Source organism: Hypanus sabinus, chromosome 9 (assembly GCF_030144855.1).
Source record: "Hypanus sabinus isolate sHypSab1 chromosome 9, sHypSab1.hap1, whole genome shotgun sequence".
Taxonomy (NCBI): domain Eukaryota; kingdom Metazoa; phylum Chordata; class Chondrichthyes; order Myliobatiformes; family Dasyatidae; genus Hypanus; species Hypanus sabinus.
The window spans coordinates 79,092,150-79,110,132 of NC_082714.1; the positions used below are offsets into that span (position 1 = coordinate 79,092,150).

Genomic DNA, 17,983 nt, shown 5'->3' on the forward strand with positions numbered 1-17,983 from the left:
TGAGCTCCCATTCCCAGATCAGTTTTTTCCAAGGGTGCAGGCTGTTATGCAAAGGGACTTGTGCATGAATCACAAAAGGTTGGTTAGCAGATCCAACAGAGTATCAAAAAGGCAAATGGTATCCATTTATGTAGATATTTACAGCACGGAAACAGACTCTTCTGGCCCATTGAGCCAGAATTATACCACGAGTTTCTTCAGACAAATAAAGTGCAAAAGTAAGGTAAGGGGTAGATATCAGACTGCTGGAAAATAATGCTGGAGAGATAGCAATGGGGGTCAAGGAAATGGCAAACGAACTAAGTAAGTATTTTGCATCAGTCTTCATTGTTGAAGACACTAGCAGAATGGGGGAAGTTTGAGAGTGTCGGGGGGCAGAAGTGAGCGAAGTTGCCATTACTGGGAAACAAAGGTCTGAAGGCAGATAGATCACCTGGACCAGATGGCTTACTCCCCAGCATTCTGAAATAGGTAACTGAAGAGATTATGGAGGCATTAGTAATGATCTTTCAAGAATCAATGGATTCTGACATGGTTCCAGAGAGCTGGAAAACTGCAAATGTCACTCCGCTCTTCAAGGAGGAAGAGACAGAAGGAAGTTATCGGCCATATACCCCAACCTCATTGTTTAGGAAGATATTGTTGAGGATGTGGCTTTGATATACTTGGAGGCAGATGATGAAATAGGCCGAAGTCAGCATGGTTTCTCAAGGGATAATCTTATTTGACAAACCTGTTGGAATTCTTTGCAGAAATAACAAGGATTGACAAAGGAGAATTGGTGGATGCTGTGTACTTGGATTTGCCACACGAGGCTGCCTAACAAGTTAAGAGCCCATGGTATTACAGGAAAGATTCCGGCATGGATAGAGCATTGAGGAGGCAAAGGAGCCTTTTCTGGTTGGCTGCTGGTGACGAGTGGTGTTGGGACCGCATCTTTTTATGTCAATGATTTTGATGATGGAGTTGATGGCTTTGTAACTAAGTTTGTAAACAATACAGAGATAGGTAGAGGGCAGGTGGTTTTGAGGAAGTATAGAGGCATAGGTTAGAAGAATATGCAAAGAAGTGGCAGATGGAATACAGTGTCGGCAAGTTTATGCTCATGCAGTTTGGTAGAAGAAATTTTAAAAAGTAGACTGTTTTCCAAATGGAGAGAAAAATCAAAAACCCAAGGTGCAGGATTCCCTAAAGGTTAATTTTCAGGCTGAGTTAGTGATGAGGAAGGCGACTGCATTCATTTGGAGAGGGCTGGAATGTGAAATCAGAGGTGCGATGCTGAGGCTTTATAAGGCACCAGTGAGGACTCACTTGGAGTATTGTGATTGTGAGCAGTTTTGGGCCTCTTATTTAAGAAAGGATGTGCTGACATTAGGGAAGAACCATGAAAATAATTCCAGGATACAAAGTGTTATCATATGAAGAGCGTTTGATGGCTCAGGGTCTCCGTGCAGACTTCCCCAAGGGTAAAATTGCAGGTGGAGTCGGTAGTGAGGAAGGCAAATGCAACAATAGAGGAGCAAGGATGAAACACTGAGGCTTTCGAAGTCATTGATCAGACCACATTTGGAGCACTGCGAGCAGTTTTAGGCCCCTTGTCTATAAGAGAGGGTCCAGAGGTTTATGAGAATGATCACGGGAATGAAACTGTTAATGTACGAGGGGCGTTTGATAGCTCTGGGTCTGTACTTGGAGTTTAGAGGAATGAAAGGGGGAAACTCATTGAAACCTGTTTCATATTGAAGGGCCGAGATAGAATAGATGTGGATAGGATGTTTCCTGTGGTGGTGGAGTCCACCATCAGACAGCACAGGCGCAGAATAGCAGGACATCCCGTTAGAACAGAGATGAGGAGGAATTTCTTTAGCTAGAGGGTGGAGAATCTGTGGACACCATTGCTACATACAGTCACAAGGCTAAGTCATGGGTGCATTTAAAGCGGAGGTTGATAGGTCAGGGCATCGAATGGAGTTGTGAAGGAAAGTACATCACGTGTGATCAAATGGCAGAGTAGACTCGATGGGCTGAACGGCCTAACCCAGCCATTAGTTGTAAGTTCCCCAGCAGAGTGCTGTCAGTCTGGATTCCCCTCCCTCTGGCTTCCTCCCTCCCCCCTCGACCAGAAGGGGAGCAGGACTCACCTTGGGTCTGAAGCTGAGGGTAGGCCCAATGGACTCGTGCTGGGCCTTGGGAGTGCCCCAGGGGTGATAGAGCTTGAAGCACTCCTTGCAGTAGTTGAGACGGCAGTCGGTGCAGCCCTTGGCGGCTTCCTGGGCGGGGGGCTTGCAGGCCTGGCAAGGCACGGCCGCTCCCAGATCAGCCGAGTGCTTGTAGCGCTCCACGATGCGCTCCAACGTCAGGTTGCGGAAGAGATCAGCAAGCCCGCGCTCCCCCAGGTCCACGTCCCGCTGGCAGCTCGGGCAGGGCATGGTGATGGTCTGAGTGTGGGCAGCGCCACGTCGACGACCCGGGTACGTACCGTAACCTGCGGGAGAGGCAAGGAATGTCAGACACTCATTCTCATGTACCCACACGTTCTCCTTAAAGTCAAGGTCAGGTGCATTGTCACGGACACACAGGAGCACAGGCTGTGGAGTAAGAAGGGTTCCAGAGGTCCCACACCAGGAACAATTACTCCCTGACCAAGAGCAGGCAACATCACTCACCTCCACTCAAACTCCCTCCACAGCCTGCCTCACGGAACCCCTCGAGACTCCACAACTCACTTCCACTCCAACTCACTCCACAACGTGCACTCACTGAACCCCGACACTCCACAACTCACCTCCACTCCAACTCCCTCCACAACGTACACTCTCTGAACCCCTCGACACTCCACAACTCACTTCCACTCCAACTCACTCCACAGCCTGCCTCACTGAACCCCTCGAGACTCCACAACTCACTTCCACTCCAACTCACTCCACAACGTGCACTCACTGAACCCCTCAACACTCCACAACTCACCTCCACTCCAACTCACTCCACAACGTGCACTCACTGAACCCCTCGACACTCCACAACTCACCTCCACTCCAACTCACTCCACAACGTACACTCACTCAACCCCTCGACACTCCACAACTCACCTCCACTCCAACTCACTCCACAACGTGCACTCACTGAACCCCTCGACACTCCACAACTCACCTCCACTCCAACTCACTCCACAACGTACACTCACTCAACCCCTCGACACTCCACAACTCACCTCCACTCCAACTCACTCCACAACGTGCACTCACTGAACCCCTCGACACTCCACAACTCACCTCCACTCCAACTCCCTCCACAACGTCTACTCACTGAACCCCGACACTCCACAACTCACCTCCACTCCAACTCACTCCACAACGTGCACTCACTGAACCCCGACACTCCACAACTCACCTCCACTCCAACTCACTCCACAACGTGCACTCACTCAACCCCTCGACACTCCACAACTCACCTCCACTCCAACTCACTCCACAACGTACACTCACTGAACCCCGACACTCCACAACTCACCTCCACTCCAACTCCCTCCACAACGTGCACTCACTGAACCCCGACACTCCACAACTCACCTCCACTCCAACTCACTCCACAACGTACAGTCACTGAACCCCGACACTCCACAACTCACCTCCACTCCAACTCACTCCACAACGTGCACTCACTGAACCCCGACACTCCACAACTCACCTCCACTCCAACTCCCTCCACAACGTGCACTCACTGAACCCCGACACTCCACAACTCACTCCACTCCAACTCACTCAACAACGTACACTCACTGAACCCCTCGACACTCCACAACTCACCTCCACTCCAACTCCCTCCACAACGTACAGTCACTGAACCCCGACACTCCACAACTCACCTCCACTCCAACTCCCTCCACAACATGCACTCACTGAACCCCGACACTCCACAACTCACCTCCACTCCAACTCACTCCACAACGTGCACTCACTGAACCCCGACACTCCACAACTCACCTCCACTCCAACTCCCTCCACAACGTGCACTCACTGAACCCCGACACTCCACAACTCACCTCCACTCCAACTCCCTCCACAACGTACACTCACTGAACCCCGACACTCCACAACTCACCTCCACTCCAACTCACTCCACAACGTGCACTCACTGAACCCCGACACTCCACAACTCACCTCCACTCCAACTCCCTCCACAACGTGCACTCACTGAACCCCGACACTCCACAACTCACCTCCACTCCAACTCACTCCACAACGTGCACTCACTGAACCCCGACTCTCCACAACTCACCTCCACTCCAACTCCCTCCACAACGTACAGTCACTGAACCCCGACACTCCACAACTCACCTCCACTCCAACTCCCTCCACAACGTGCACTCACTGAACCCCGACACTCCACAACTCACCTCCACTCCAACTCACTCAACAACGTACACTCACTGAACCCCTCGATACTCCACAACTCACCTCCACTCCAACTCCCTCCACAACGTAGTCACTGAACCCCGACACTCCACAACTCACCTCCACTCCAACTCACTCCACAACGTGCACTCACTGAACCCCGACACTCCACAACTCACCTCCACTCCAACTCCCTCCACAACGTACACTCACTGAACCCCGACACTCCACAACTCACCTCCACTCCAACTCCCTCCACAACGTGCACTCACTGAACCCCGACACTCCACAACTCACCTCCACTCCAACTCACTCCACAACGTGCACTCACTGAACCCCGACACTCCACAACTCACCTCCACTCCAACTCACTCCACAACGTGCACTCACTGAACCCCGACACTCCACAACTCACCTCCACTCCAACTCCCTCCACAACGTGCACTCACTGAACCCCGACACTCCACAACTCACCTCCACTCCAACTCACTCCACAACGTGCACTCAACCCCTCGACACTCCACAACTCACCTCCACTCCAACTCCCTCCACAACGTGCACTCACTGAACCCCGACACTCCACAACTCACCTCCACTCCAACTCACTCCACAACGTGCACTCACTGAACCCCGACACTCCACAACTCACCTCCACTCCAACTCCCTCCACAACGTGCACTCACTGAACCCCGACACTCCACAACTCACCTCCACTCCAACTCACTCCACAACGTGCACTCACTGAACCCCGACACTCCACAACTCACCTCCACTCAAACTCCCTCCACAACGTACACTCACTGAACCCCGACACTCCACAACTCACCTCCACTCCAACTCACTCAACAACGTACACTCACTGAACCCCTCGACACTCCACAACTCACCTCCACTCCAACTCCCTCCACAACGTGCACTCACTGAACCTCGACACTCCACAACTCACCTCCACTCCAACTCCCTCCACAACGTACACTCACTGAACCCCCCGACACTCCACAACTCACCTCCACTCCAACACACTCCACAACGTGCAATCACTGAACCCCTCGACACTCCACAACTCACCTCCACTCCAACTCACTCCACAACGTGTACTCACTGAACCCCGACACTCCACAACTCACCTCCACTCCAACTCCCTCCACAACGTGCACTCATTGAACCCCGACACTCCACAACTCACCTCCACTCCAACTCCCTCCACAACGTGCACTCACTCAACCCCTCGACACTCCACAACTCACCTCCACTCCAACTCACTCCACAACGTGCACTCACTGAACCCCGACACTCCACAACTCACCTCCACTCCAACTCCCTCCACAACGTGCACTCACTGAACCCCGACACTCCACAACTCACCTCCACTCCAACTCCCTCCACAACGTGCACTCACTGAACCCCGACACTCCACAACTCACCTCCACTCCAACTCCCTCCACAACGTGCACTCACTGAACCCCGACACTCCACAACTCACCTCCACTCCAACTCCCTCCACAACGTGCACTCACTGAACCCCGACACTCCACAACTCACCTCCACTCCAACTCCCTCCACAACGTGCACTCACTGAACCCCGACACTCCACAACTCACCTCCACTCCAACTCACTCCACAACGTGTACTCACTGAACCCCTCGACACTCCACAACTCACCTCCACTCCAACTCCCTCCACAACGTGCACTCACTGAACCCCGACACTCCACAACTCACCTCCACTCCAACTCCCTCAACAACGTGTACTCACTGAACCCCGACACTCCACAACTCACCTCCACTCCAACTCACTCCACAACGTGCACTCACTGAACCCCTCGACACTCCACAACTCACCTCCACTCCAACTCCCTCCACAACGTACACTCACTGAACCCCGACACTCCACAACTCACCTCCACTCCAACTCACTCCACAACGTACACTCACTGAACCCCGACACTCCACAACTCACCTCCACTCCAACTCCCTCAACAACGTGCACTCACTGAACCCCTCCACACTCCACAACTCACCTCCACTCCAACTCACTCCACAACGTGCACTCACTGAACCCCGACACTCCACAACTCACCTCCACTCCAACTCGCTCCACAACGTACACTCACTGAACCCCTCGACACTCCACAACTCACCTCCACTCCAACTCCCTCCACAACGTACAGTCACTGAACCCCTCGACACTCCACAACTCACCTCCACTCCAACTCACTCCACAACGTACACTCACTGAACCTCGACACTCCACAACTCACCTCCACTCCAACTCCCTCCACAACGTGCACTCACTGAACCCCGACACTCCACAACTCACCTCCACTCCAACTCCCTCCACAACGTACACTCACTGAACCCCGACACTCCACAACTCACCTCCACTCCAACTCCCTCCACAACGTGCACTCACTGAACCCCGACACTCCACAACTCACCTCCACTCCAACTCCCTCCACAACGTACACTCACTGAACCCCGACACTCCACAACTCACCTCCACTCCAACTCCCTCCACAACGTGCACTCACTGAACCCCGACACTCCACAACTCACCTCCACTCCAACTCCCTCCACAACGTGCACTCACTGAACCCCTCGACACTCCACAACTCACCTCCACTCCAACTCCCTCCACAACGTGCACTCACTGAACCCCGACACTCCACAACTCACCTCCACTCCAACTCACTCCACAACGTGCACTCACTGAACCCCGACACTCCACAACTCACCTCCACTCCAACTCACTCCACAACGTGCACTCACTGAACCCCGACACTCCACAACTCACCTCCACTCCAACTCACTCCACAACGTGCACTCACTGAACCCCTCGACACTCCACAACTCACCTCCACTCCAACTCACTCCACAACGTGCACTCACTGAACCCCGACACTCCACAACTCACCTCCACTCCAACTCCCTCCACAACGTGCACTCACTGAACCCCTCGACACTCCACAACTCACCTCCACTCCAACTCACTCCACAACGTGCAATCACTGAACCCCGACACTCCACAACTCACCTCCACTCCAACTCACTCCACAACGTGCACTCACTGAACCCCGACACTCCACAACTCACCTCCACTCCAACTCCCTCCACAACGTGCACTCACTGAACCCCGACACTCCACAACTCACCTCCACTCCAACTCCCTCCACAACGTGCACTCACTGAACCCCGACACTCCACAACTCACCTCCACTCCAACTCCCTCCACAACGTGCACTCACTGAACCCCGACACTCCAAAACTCACCTCCACTCCAACTCACTCCACAACGTGCACTCACTCAACCCCTCGACACTCCACAACTCACCTCCACTCCAACTCACTCCACAACGTGCACTCACTGAACCCCTCGACACTCCACAACTCACCTCCACTCCAACTCCCTCCACAACGTCTACTCACTGAACCCCGACACTCCACAACTCACCTCCACTCCAACTCACTCCACAACGTGCACTCACTGAACCCCGACACTCCACAACTCACCTCCACTCCAACTCACTCCACAACGTGCACTCACTGAACCCCGACACTCCACAACTCACCTCCACTCCAACTCCCTCCACAACGTGCACTCACTGAACCCCGACACTCCACAACTCACTCCACTCCAACTCACTCAACAACGTACACTCACTGAACCCCTCGACACTCCACAACTCACCTCCACTCCAACTCCCTCCACAACGTACAGTCACTGAACCCCGACACTCCACAACTCACCTCCACTCCAACTCCCTCCACAACGTGCACTCACTGAACCCCGACACTCCACAACTCACCTCCACTCCAACTCACTCCACAACGTGCACTCACTGAACCCCGACACTCCACAACTCACCTCCACTCCAACTCACTCCACAACGTGCACTCAGTGAACCCCGACACTCCACAACTCACCTCCACTCCAACTCCCTCCACAACGTACACTCACTGAACCCCGACACTCCACAACTCACCTCCACTCCAACTCCCTCCACAACGTACACTCACTGAACCCCGACACTCCACAACTCACCTCCACTCCAACTCACTCCACAACGTGTACTCACTGAACCCCGACACTCCACAACTCACCTCCACTCCAACTCCCTCCACAACGTACAGTCACTGAACCCCTCAACACTCCACAACTCACCTCCACTCCAACTCCCTCCACAACGTGTACTCACTGAACCCCTCAACACTCCACAACTCACCTCCACTCCAACTCACTCCACAACGTGCACTCACTGAACCCCGACACTCCACAACTCACCTCCACTCCAACTCCCTCCACAACGTACAGTCACTGAACCCCGACACTCCACAACTCACCTCCACTCCAACTCCCTCCACAACGTGCACTCACTGAACCCCGACACTCCACAACTCACCTCCACTCCAACTCCCTCCACAACGTGCACTCACTGAACCCCGACACTCCACAACTCACCTCCACTCCAACTCACTCAACAACGTACACTCACTGAACCCCTCGATACTCCACAACTCACCTCCACTCCAACTCCCTCCACAACGTACAGTCACTGAACCCCGACACTCCACAACTCACCTCCACTCCAACTCACTCCACAACGTGCACTCACTGAACCCCGACACTCCACAACTCACCTCCACTCCAACTCACTCCACAACGTACACTCACTGAACCCCGACACTCCACAACTCACCTCCACTCCAACTCCCTCCACAACGTACACTCACTGAACCCCTCGACACTCCACAACTCACCTCCACTCCAACTCACTCCACAACGTGGACTCACTGAACGCCGACACTCCACAACTCACCTCCACTCCAACTCCCTCCACAACGTGTACTCACAGAACCCCTCGACACTCCACAACTCACCTCCACTCCAACTCCCTCCACAACGTACAGTCACTGAACCCCGACACTCCACAACTCACCTCCACTCCAACTCCCTCCACAACGTGCACTCACTGAACCCCGACACTCCACAACTCACCTCCACTCCAACTCCCTCCACAACGTACAGTCACTGAACCCCGACACTCCACAACTCACCTCCACTCAAACTCCCTCCACAACGTGCACTCACTGAACCCCCCGACACTCCACAACTCACCTCCACTCCAACTCACTCCACAACGTACACTCACTCAACCCCTCGACACTCCACAACTCACCTCCACTCCAACTCCCTCCACAACGTGCACTCACTGAACCCCTCGACACTCCACAACTCACCTCCACTCCAACTCCCTCCACAACGTACACTCACTGAACCCCCCGACACTCCACAACTCACCTCCACTCCAACTCCCTCCACAACGTGTACTCACTGAACCCCGACACTCCACAACTCACCTCCACTCCAACTCCCTCCACAACGTGCACTCACTCAACCCCTCGACACTCCACAACTCACCTCCACTCCAACTCCCTCCACAACGTGCACTCACTCAACCCCTCGACACTCCACAACTCACCTCCACTCCAACTCACTCCACAACGTGCACTCACTGAACCCCGACACTCCACAACTCACCTCCACTCCAACTCCCTCCACAACGTGCACTCACTGAACCCCTCGACACTCCACAACTCACCTCCACTCCAACTCCCTCCACAACGTGCACTCACTGAACCCCGACACTCCACAACTCACCTCCACTCCAACTCACTCCACAACATGCACTCACTGAACCCCGACACTCCACAACTCACCTCCACTCCAACTCACTCCACAACGTACAGTCACTGAACCCCTCGACACTCCACAACTCACCTCCACTCCAACTCCCTCCACAACGTGCACTCACTGAACCCCGACACTCCACAACTCACCTCCACTCCAACTCACTCCACAACGTGCACTCACTGAACCCCGACACTCCACAACTCACCTCCACTCCAACTCCCTCCACAACGTGCACTCACTGAACCCCTCGACACTCCACAACTCACCTCCACTCCAACTCCCTCTACAACGTGCACTCACTGAACCCCGACACTCCACAACTCACCTCCACTCCAACTCCCTCCACAACGTGCACTCACTGAACCTCGACACTCCACAACTCACCTCCACTCCAACTCACTCCACAACGTGCACTCACTCAACCACTCGACACTCCACAACTCACCTCCACTCCAACTCCCTCCACAACGTGCACTCACTGAACCCCTCGAACCTCCACAACTCACCTCCACTCCAACTCACTCCACAACGTGCACTCACTGAACCCCGACACTCCACAACTCACCTCCACTCCAACTCCCTCCACAACGTGCACTCACTGAACCCCGACACTCCACAACTCACCTCCACTCCAACTCCCTCCACAACGTCTACTCACAAAACCCCTCGACACTCCACAACTCACCTCCACTCCAACTCCCTCCACAACGTGCACTCACTGAACCACTCGACACTCCACAACTCACCTCCACTCCAACTCCCTCCACAACGTACACTCACTGAACCCCGACACTCCACAACTCACCTCCACTCCAACTCCCTCCACAACGTACACTCACTGAACCCCGACACTCCACAACTCACCTCCACTCCAACTCACTCCACAATGTGCACTCACTGAACCCCTCGACACTCCACAACTCACCTCCACTCCAACTCCCTCCACAACGTGTACTCACTGAACCCCTCGACACTCCACAACTCACCTCCACTCCAACTCCCTCCACAACGTGCACTCACTGAACCCCGACACTCCACAACTCACCTCCACTCCAACTCACTCCACAACGTGCACTCACTGAACCCCGACACTCCACAACTCACCTCCACTCCAACTCCCTCCACAACGTGCACTCACTGAACCCCGACACTCCACAACTCACCTCCACTCCAACTCACTCCACAACGTGCACTCACTGAACCCCGACACTCCACAACTCACCTCCACTCCAACTCCCTCCACAACGTGCACTCACTGAACCCCGACACTCCACAACTCACCTCCACTCCAACTCACTCAACAACGTACACTCACTGAACCCCTCGATACTCCACAACTCACCTCCACTCCAACTCCCTCCACAACGTACAGTCACTGAACCCCGACACTCCACAACTCACCTCCACTCCAACTCACTCCACAACGTACACTCACTGAACCCCGACACTCCACAACTCACCTCCACTCCAACTCACTCCACAACGTACACTCACTGAACCCCTCGACACTCCACAACTCACCTCCACTCCAACTCCCTCCACAACGTGCACTCACTGAACCCCGACACTCCACAACTCACCTCCACTCCAACTCACTCCACAACGTACACTCACTGAACCCCGACACTCCACAACTCACCTCCACTCCAACTCACTCAACAACGTACACTCACTGAACCCCGACACTCCACAACTCACCTCCACTCCAACTCACTCAACAACGTACACTCACTGAACCCCTCGACACTCCACAACTCACCTCCACTCCAACTCACTCCACAACGTACACTCACTCAACCCCTCGACACTCCGCAACTCACCTCCACTCCAACTCCCTCCACAACGTGCACTCACTGAACCCCTCGACACTCCACAACTCACCTCCACTCCAACTCCCTCCACAACGTACACTCACTGAACCCCCCGACACTCCACAACTCACCTCCACTCCAACTCCCTCCACAACGTGCACTCACTGAACCCCGACACTCCACAACTCACCTCCACTCCAACTCCCTCCACAACGTGCACTCACTCAACCCCTCGACACTCCACAACTCACCTCCACTCCAACTCCCTCCACAACGTGCACTCACTCAACCCCTCGACACTCCACAACTCACCTCCACTCCAACTCACTCCACAACGTGCACTCACTGAACCCCGACACTCCACAACTCACCTCCACTCAAACTCCCTCCACAACGTGCACTCACTGAACCCCGACACTCCACAACTCACCTCCACTCCAACTCACTCCACAACGTGCACTCACTCAACCACTCGACACTCCACAACTCACCTCCACTCCAACTCACTCCACAACGTACACTCACTGAACCCCTCGACACTCCACAACTCACCTCCACTCCAAATCCCTCCACAACGTGCACTCACTGAACCCCGACACTCCACAACTCACCTCCACTCCAACTCACTCCACAACGTGCACTCACTGAACCCCGACACTCCACAACTCACCTCCACTCCAACTCCCTCCACAACGTGCACTCACTGAACCCCGACACTCCACAACTCACCTCCACTCCAACTCACTCCACAACGTGCACTCACTGAACCCCGACACTCCACAACTCACCTCCACTCCAACTCACTCCACAACGTGCACTCACTGAACCCCTCGACACTCCACAACTCACCTCCACTCCAACTCCCTCTACAACGTGCACTCACTGAACCCCGACACTCCACAACTCACCTCCACTCCAACTCCCTCCACAACGTGCACTCACTGAACCTCGACACTCCACAACTCACCTCCACTCCAACTCACTCCACAACGTGCACTCACTCAACCACTCGACACTCCACAACTCACCTCCACTCCAACTCCCTCCACAACGTGCACTCACTGAACCCCGACACTCCACAACTCACCTCCACTCCAACTCCCTCCACAACGTACACTCACTGAACCCCGACACTCCACAACTCACCTCCACTCCAACTCACTCCACAACGTGCACTCACTGAACCCCTCGACACTCCACAACTCACCTCCACTCCAACTCCCTCCACAACGTGTACTCACTGAACCCCTCGACACTCCACAACTCACCTCCACTCCAACTCCCTCCACAACGTGTACTCACTGAACCCCTCGACACTCCACAACTCACCTCCACTCCAACTCCCTCCACAACGTGTACTCACTGAACCCCTCGACACTCCACAACTCACCTCCACTCCAACTCCCTCCACAACGTGCACTCACTGAACCCCTCCACACTCCACAACTCACCTCCACTCAAACTCCCTCTACAACGTGTACTCACTGAACCCCTCAACACTCCACAACTCACCTCCACTCAAACTCCCTCCACAACGTGTACTCACTGAACCCCTCGACACTCCACAACTCACCTCCACTCCAACTCCCTCCACAACGTGCACTCACTGAACCCCGACACTCCACAACTCACCTCCACTCCAACTCCCTCCACAACGTACACTCACTGAACCCCGACACTCCACAACTCACCTCCACTCCAACTCCCTCCACAACGTACACTCACTGAACCCCGACACTCCACAACTCACCTCCACTCCAACTCACTCCACAACGTGCACTCACTGAACCCCTCGACACTCCACAACTCACCTCCACTCCAACTCCCTCCACAACGTGTACTCACTGAACCCCTCGACACTCCACAACTCACCTCCACTCAAACTCCCTCCACAACGTGTACTCACTGAACCCCTCGACACTCCACAACTCACCTCCACTCCAACTCCCTCCACAACGTGCACTCACTGAACCCCGACACTCCACAACTCACCTCCACTCCAACTCCCTCCACAACGTGCACTCACTGAACCCCGACACTCCACAACTCACCTCCACTCCAACTCCCTCCACAACGTGCACTCACTGAACCCCTCGAACCTCCACAACTCACCTCCACTCCAACTCCCTCCACAACGTGCACTCACTGAACCCCTCGACACTCCACAACTCACCTCCACTCCAACTCCCTCCACAACGTGTACTCACTGAACCCCTCGACACTCCACAACTCACCTCCACTCCAACTCCCTCCACAACGTGCACTCACTGAACCCCGACACTCCACAACTCACCTCCACTCCAACTCCCTCCACAACGTGCACTCACTGAACCCCGACACTCCACAACTCACCTCCACTCCAACTCCCTCCACAACGTGCACTCACTGAACCCCGACACTCCACAACTCACCTCCACTCCAACTCCCTCCACAACGTGCACTCACTGAACCCCTCGACACTCCACAACTCACCTCCACTCCAACTCACTCCACAACGTGCACTCACTGAACCCCGACACTCCACAACTCACCTCCACTCCAACTCCCTCCACAACGTGCACTCACTGAACCCCGACACTCCACAACTCACCTCCACTCCAACTCCCTCCACAACGTGCACTCACTGAACCCCGACACTCCACAACTCACCTCCACTCCAACTCCCTCCACAACGTGCACTCACTGAACCCCTCGACACTCCACAACTCACCTCCACGCCAACTCCCTCCACAACGTCTACTCACTGAACCCCGACACTCCACAACTCACCTCCACTCCAACTCCCTACACAACGTGCACTCAGTGAACCTCGACACTCCACAACTCACCTCCACTCCAACTCACTCCACAACGTGCACTCAGTGAACCCCGACACTCCACAACTCACCTCCACTCCAACTCACTCCACAACGTACACTCACTGAACCCCTCGACACTCCACAACTCACCTCCACTCCAACTCACTCCACAACGTGCACTCACTGAACCCCTCGACACTCCACAACTCACCTCCACTCCAACTCACTCCACAACGTACACTCACTGAACCCCTCCACACTCCACAACTCACCTCCACTCCAACTCCCTCCACAACGTGCACTCACTGAACCCCTCGACACTCCACAACTCACCTCCACTCCAACTCACTCCACAACGTACACTCACTGAACCCCGACACTCCACAACTCACCTCCACTCCAACTCACTCCACAACGTACACTCACTGAACCCCGACACTCCACAACTCACCTCCACTCCAACTCACTCCACAACGTACACTCACTGAACCCCGACACTCCACAACTCACCTCCACTCCAACTCACTCCACAACGTACACTCACTGAACCCCGACACTCCACAACTCACCTCCACTCCAACTCCCTCCACAACGTGCACTCACTGAACCCCGACACTCCACAACTCACCTCCACTCCAACTCCCTCCACAACGTGCACTCACTGAACCCCTCGACACTCCACAACTCACCTCCACGCCAACTCCCTCCACAACGTACACTCACTGAACCTCGACACTCCACAACTCACCTCCACTCCAACTCACTCCACAACGTACAGTCACTGAACCCCTCGACACTCCACAACTCACCTCCACTCCAACTCCCTCCACAACGTGCACTCACTGAACCTCGACACTCCACAACTCACCTCCACTCCAACTCCCTCCACAACGTGCACTCACTGAACCCCTCGACACTCCACAACTCACCTCCACTCCAACTCCCTCCACAACGTGTACTCACTGAACCCCGACACTCCACAACTCACCTCCACTCCAACTCACTCCACAACGTGCACTCACTGAACCCCGACACTCCACAACTCACCTCCACTCCAACTCCCTCCACAACGTGTACTCACTGAACCCCTCGAACCTCCACAACTCACCTCCACTCCAACTCCCTCCACAACGTGCACTCACTGAACCCCTCGACACTCCACAACTCACCTCCACTCCAACTCCCTCCGCAACGTACACTCACTGAACCCCGACACTCCACAACTCACCTCCACTCCAACTCCCTCCACAACGTGCACTCACTGAACCCCGACACTCCACAACTCACCTCCACTCCAACTCCCTCCACAACGTGCACTCACTCAACCCCTCGACACTCCACAACTCACCTCCACTCCAACTCCCTCCACAACGTGCACTCACTGAACCCCGACACTCCACAACTCACCTCCACTCCAACTCCCTCCACAACGTACACTCACTGAACCCCGACACTCCACAACTCACCTCCACTCCAACTCACTCCACCACGTGCACTCACTGAACCCCGACACTCCACAACTCACCTCCACTCCAACTCACTCCACAACGTACACTCACTGAACCCCGACACTCCACAACTCACCTCCACTCCAACTCCCTCCACAACGTACACTCACTGAACCCCGACACTCCACAACTCACCTCCACTCCAACTCCCTCCACAACGTACACTCACTGAACCCCGACACTCCACAACTCACCTCCACTCCAACTCACTCCACAACGTGCACTCACTGAACCCCGACACTCCACAACTCACCTCCACTCCAACTCCCTCCACTACGTGTACTCACTGAACCCCGACACTCCACAACTCACCTCCACTCCAACTCACTCCACAACGTACACTCACTGAACCCCTCGACACTCCACAACTCACCTCCACTCCAACTCCCTCCACAACGTACACTCACTGAACCCCTCGACACTCCACAACTCACCTCCACTCCAACTCCCTCCGCAACGTGCACTCACTGAACCCCGACACTCCACAACTCACCTCCACTCCAACTCCCTCCACAACGTGCACTCACTGAACCCCGACACTCCACAACTCACCTCCACTCCAACTCCCTCCACAACGTGCACTCACTGAACCCCTCGACACTCCACAACTCACCTCCACTCCAACTCCCTCCACAACGTACACTCACTGAACCCCTCGACACTCCACAACTCACCTCCACTCCAACTCCCTCCACAACGTACACTCACTGAACCCCTCGACACTCCACAACTCACCTCCACTCCAACTCCCTCCACAACGTGTACTCACTGAACCCCGACACTCCACAACTCACCTCCACTCCAACTCCCTCCACAACGTGCACTCACTGAACCCCGACACTCCACAACTCACCTCCACTCCAACTCCCTCCACAACGTGCACTCACTCAACCCCTCGACACTCCACAACTCACCTCCACTCCAACTCACTCCACAACGTGCACTCACTGAACCCCGACACTCCACAACTCACCTCCACTCCAACTCCCTCCACAACGTGCACTCACTGAACCCCGACACTCCACAACTCACCTCCACTCCAACTCCCTCCACAACGTGCACTCACTGAACCCCGACACTCCACAACTCACCTCCACTCCAACTCACTCCACAACGTACAGTCACTGAACCCCTCGACACTCCACAACTCACCTCCACTCCAACTCCCTCCACAACGTGCACTCACTGAACCCCGACACTCCACAACTCACCTCCACTCCAACTCACTCCACAACGTGCACTCACTGAACCCCGACACTCCACAACTCACCTCCACTCCAACTCCCTCCACAACGTGCACTCACTGAACCCCTCGACACTCCACAACTCACCTCCACTCCAACTCCCTCCACAACGTACACTCACTGAACCCCTCGACACTCCACAACTCACCTCCACTCCAACTCCCTCCACAACGTACACTCACTGAACCCCTCGACACTCCACAACTCACCTCCACTCCAACTCCCTCCACAACGTGTACTCACTGAACCCCGACACTCCACAACTCACCTCCACTCCAACTCCCTCCACAACGTGCACTCACTGAACCCCGACACTCCACAACTCACCTCCACTCCAACTCACTCCACAACGTACAGTCACTGAACCCCGACACTCCACAACTCACCTCCACTCCAACTCCCTCCACAACGTGCACTCACTGAACCCCGACACTCCACAACTCACCTCCACTCCAACTCACTCCACAACGTACAGTCACTGAACCCCTCGACACTCCACAACTCACCTCCACTCCAACTCCCTCCACAACGTGCACT

The 17,983-nt window shown here is 54.8% G+C and overlaps 1 protein-coding gene across 2 annotated transcripts in view; it reads right to left on the minus strand.

Moving 5' to 3' along the window:
* Nucleotides 1-17,983, minus strand: part of LOC132399515 (tripartite motif-containing protein 46-like) — a 185,320-nt gene that overhangs the window by 67,156 nt on the left and 100,181 nt on the right. For both annotated transcript variants that reach the window (XM_059979970.1, XM_059979969.1), the window contains exon 3: nt 2,142-2,485. In XM_059979970.1, the coding sequence (XP_059835953.1) occupies nt 2,142-2,485 (344 nt within the window). The remainder of the gene's footprint in view (nt 1-2,141; nt 2,486-17,983) is intronic.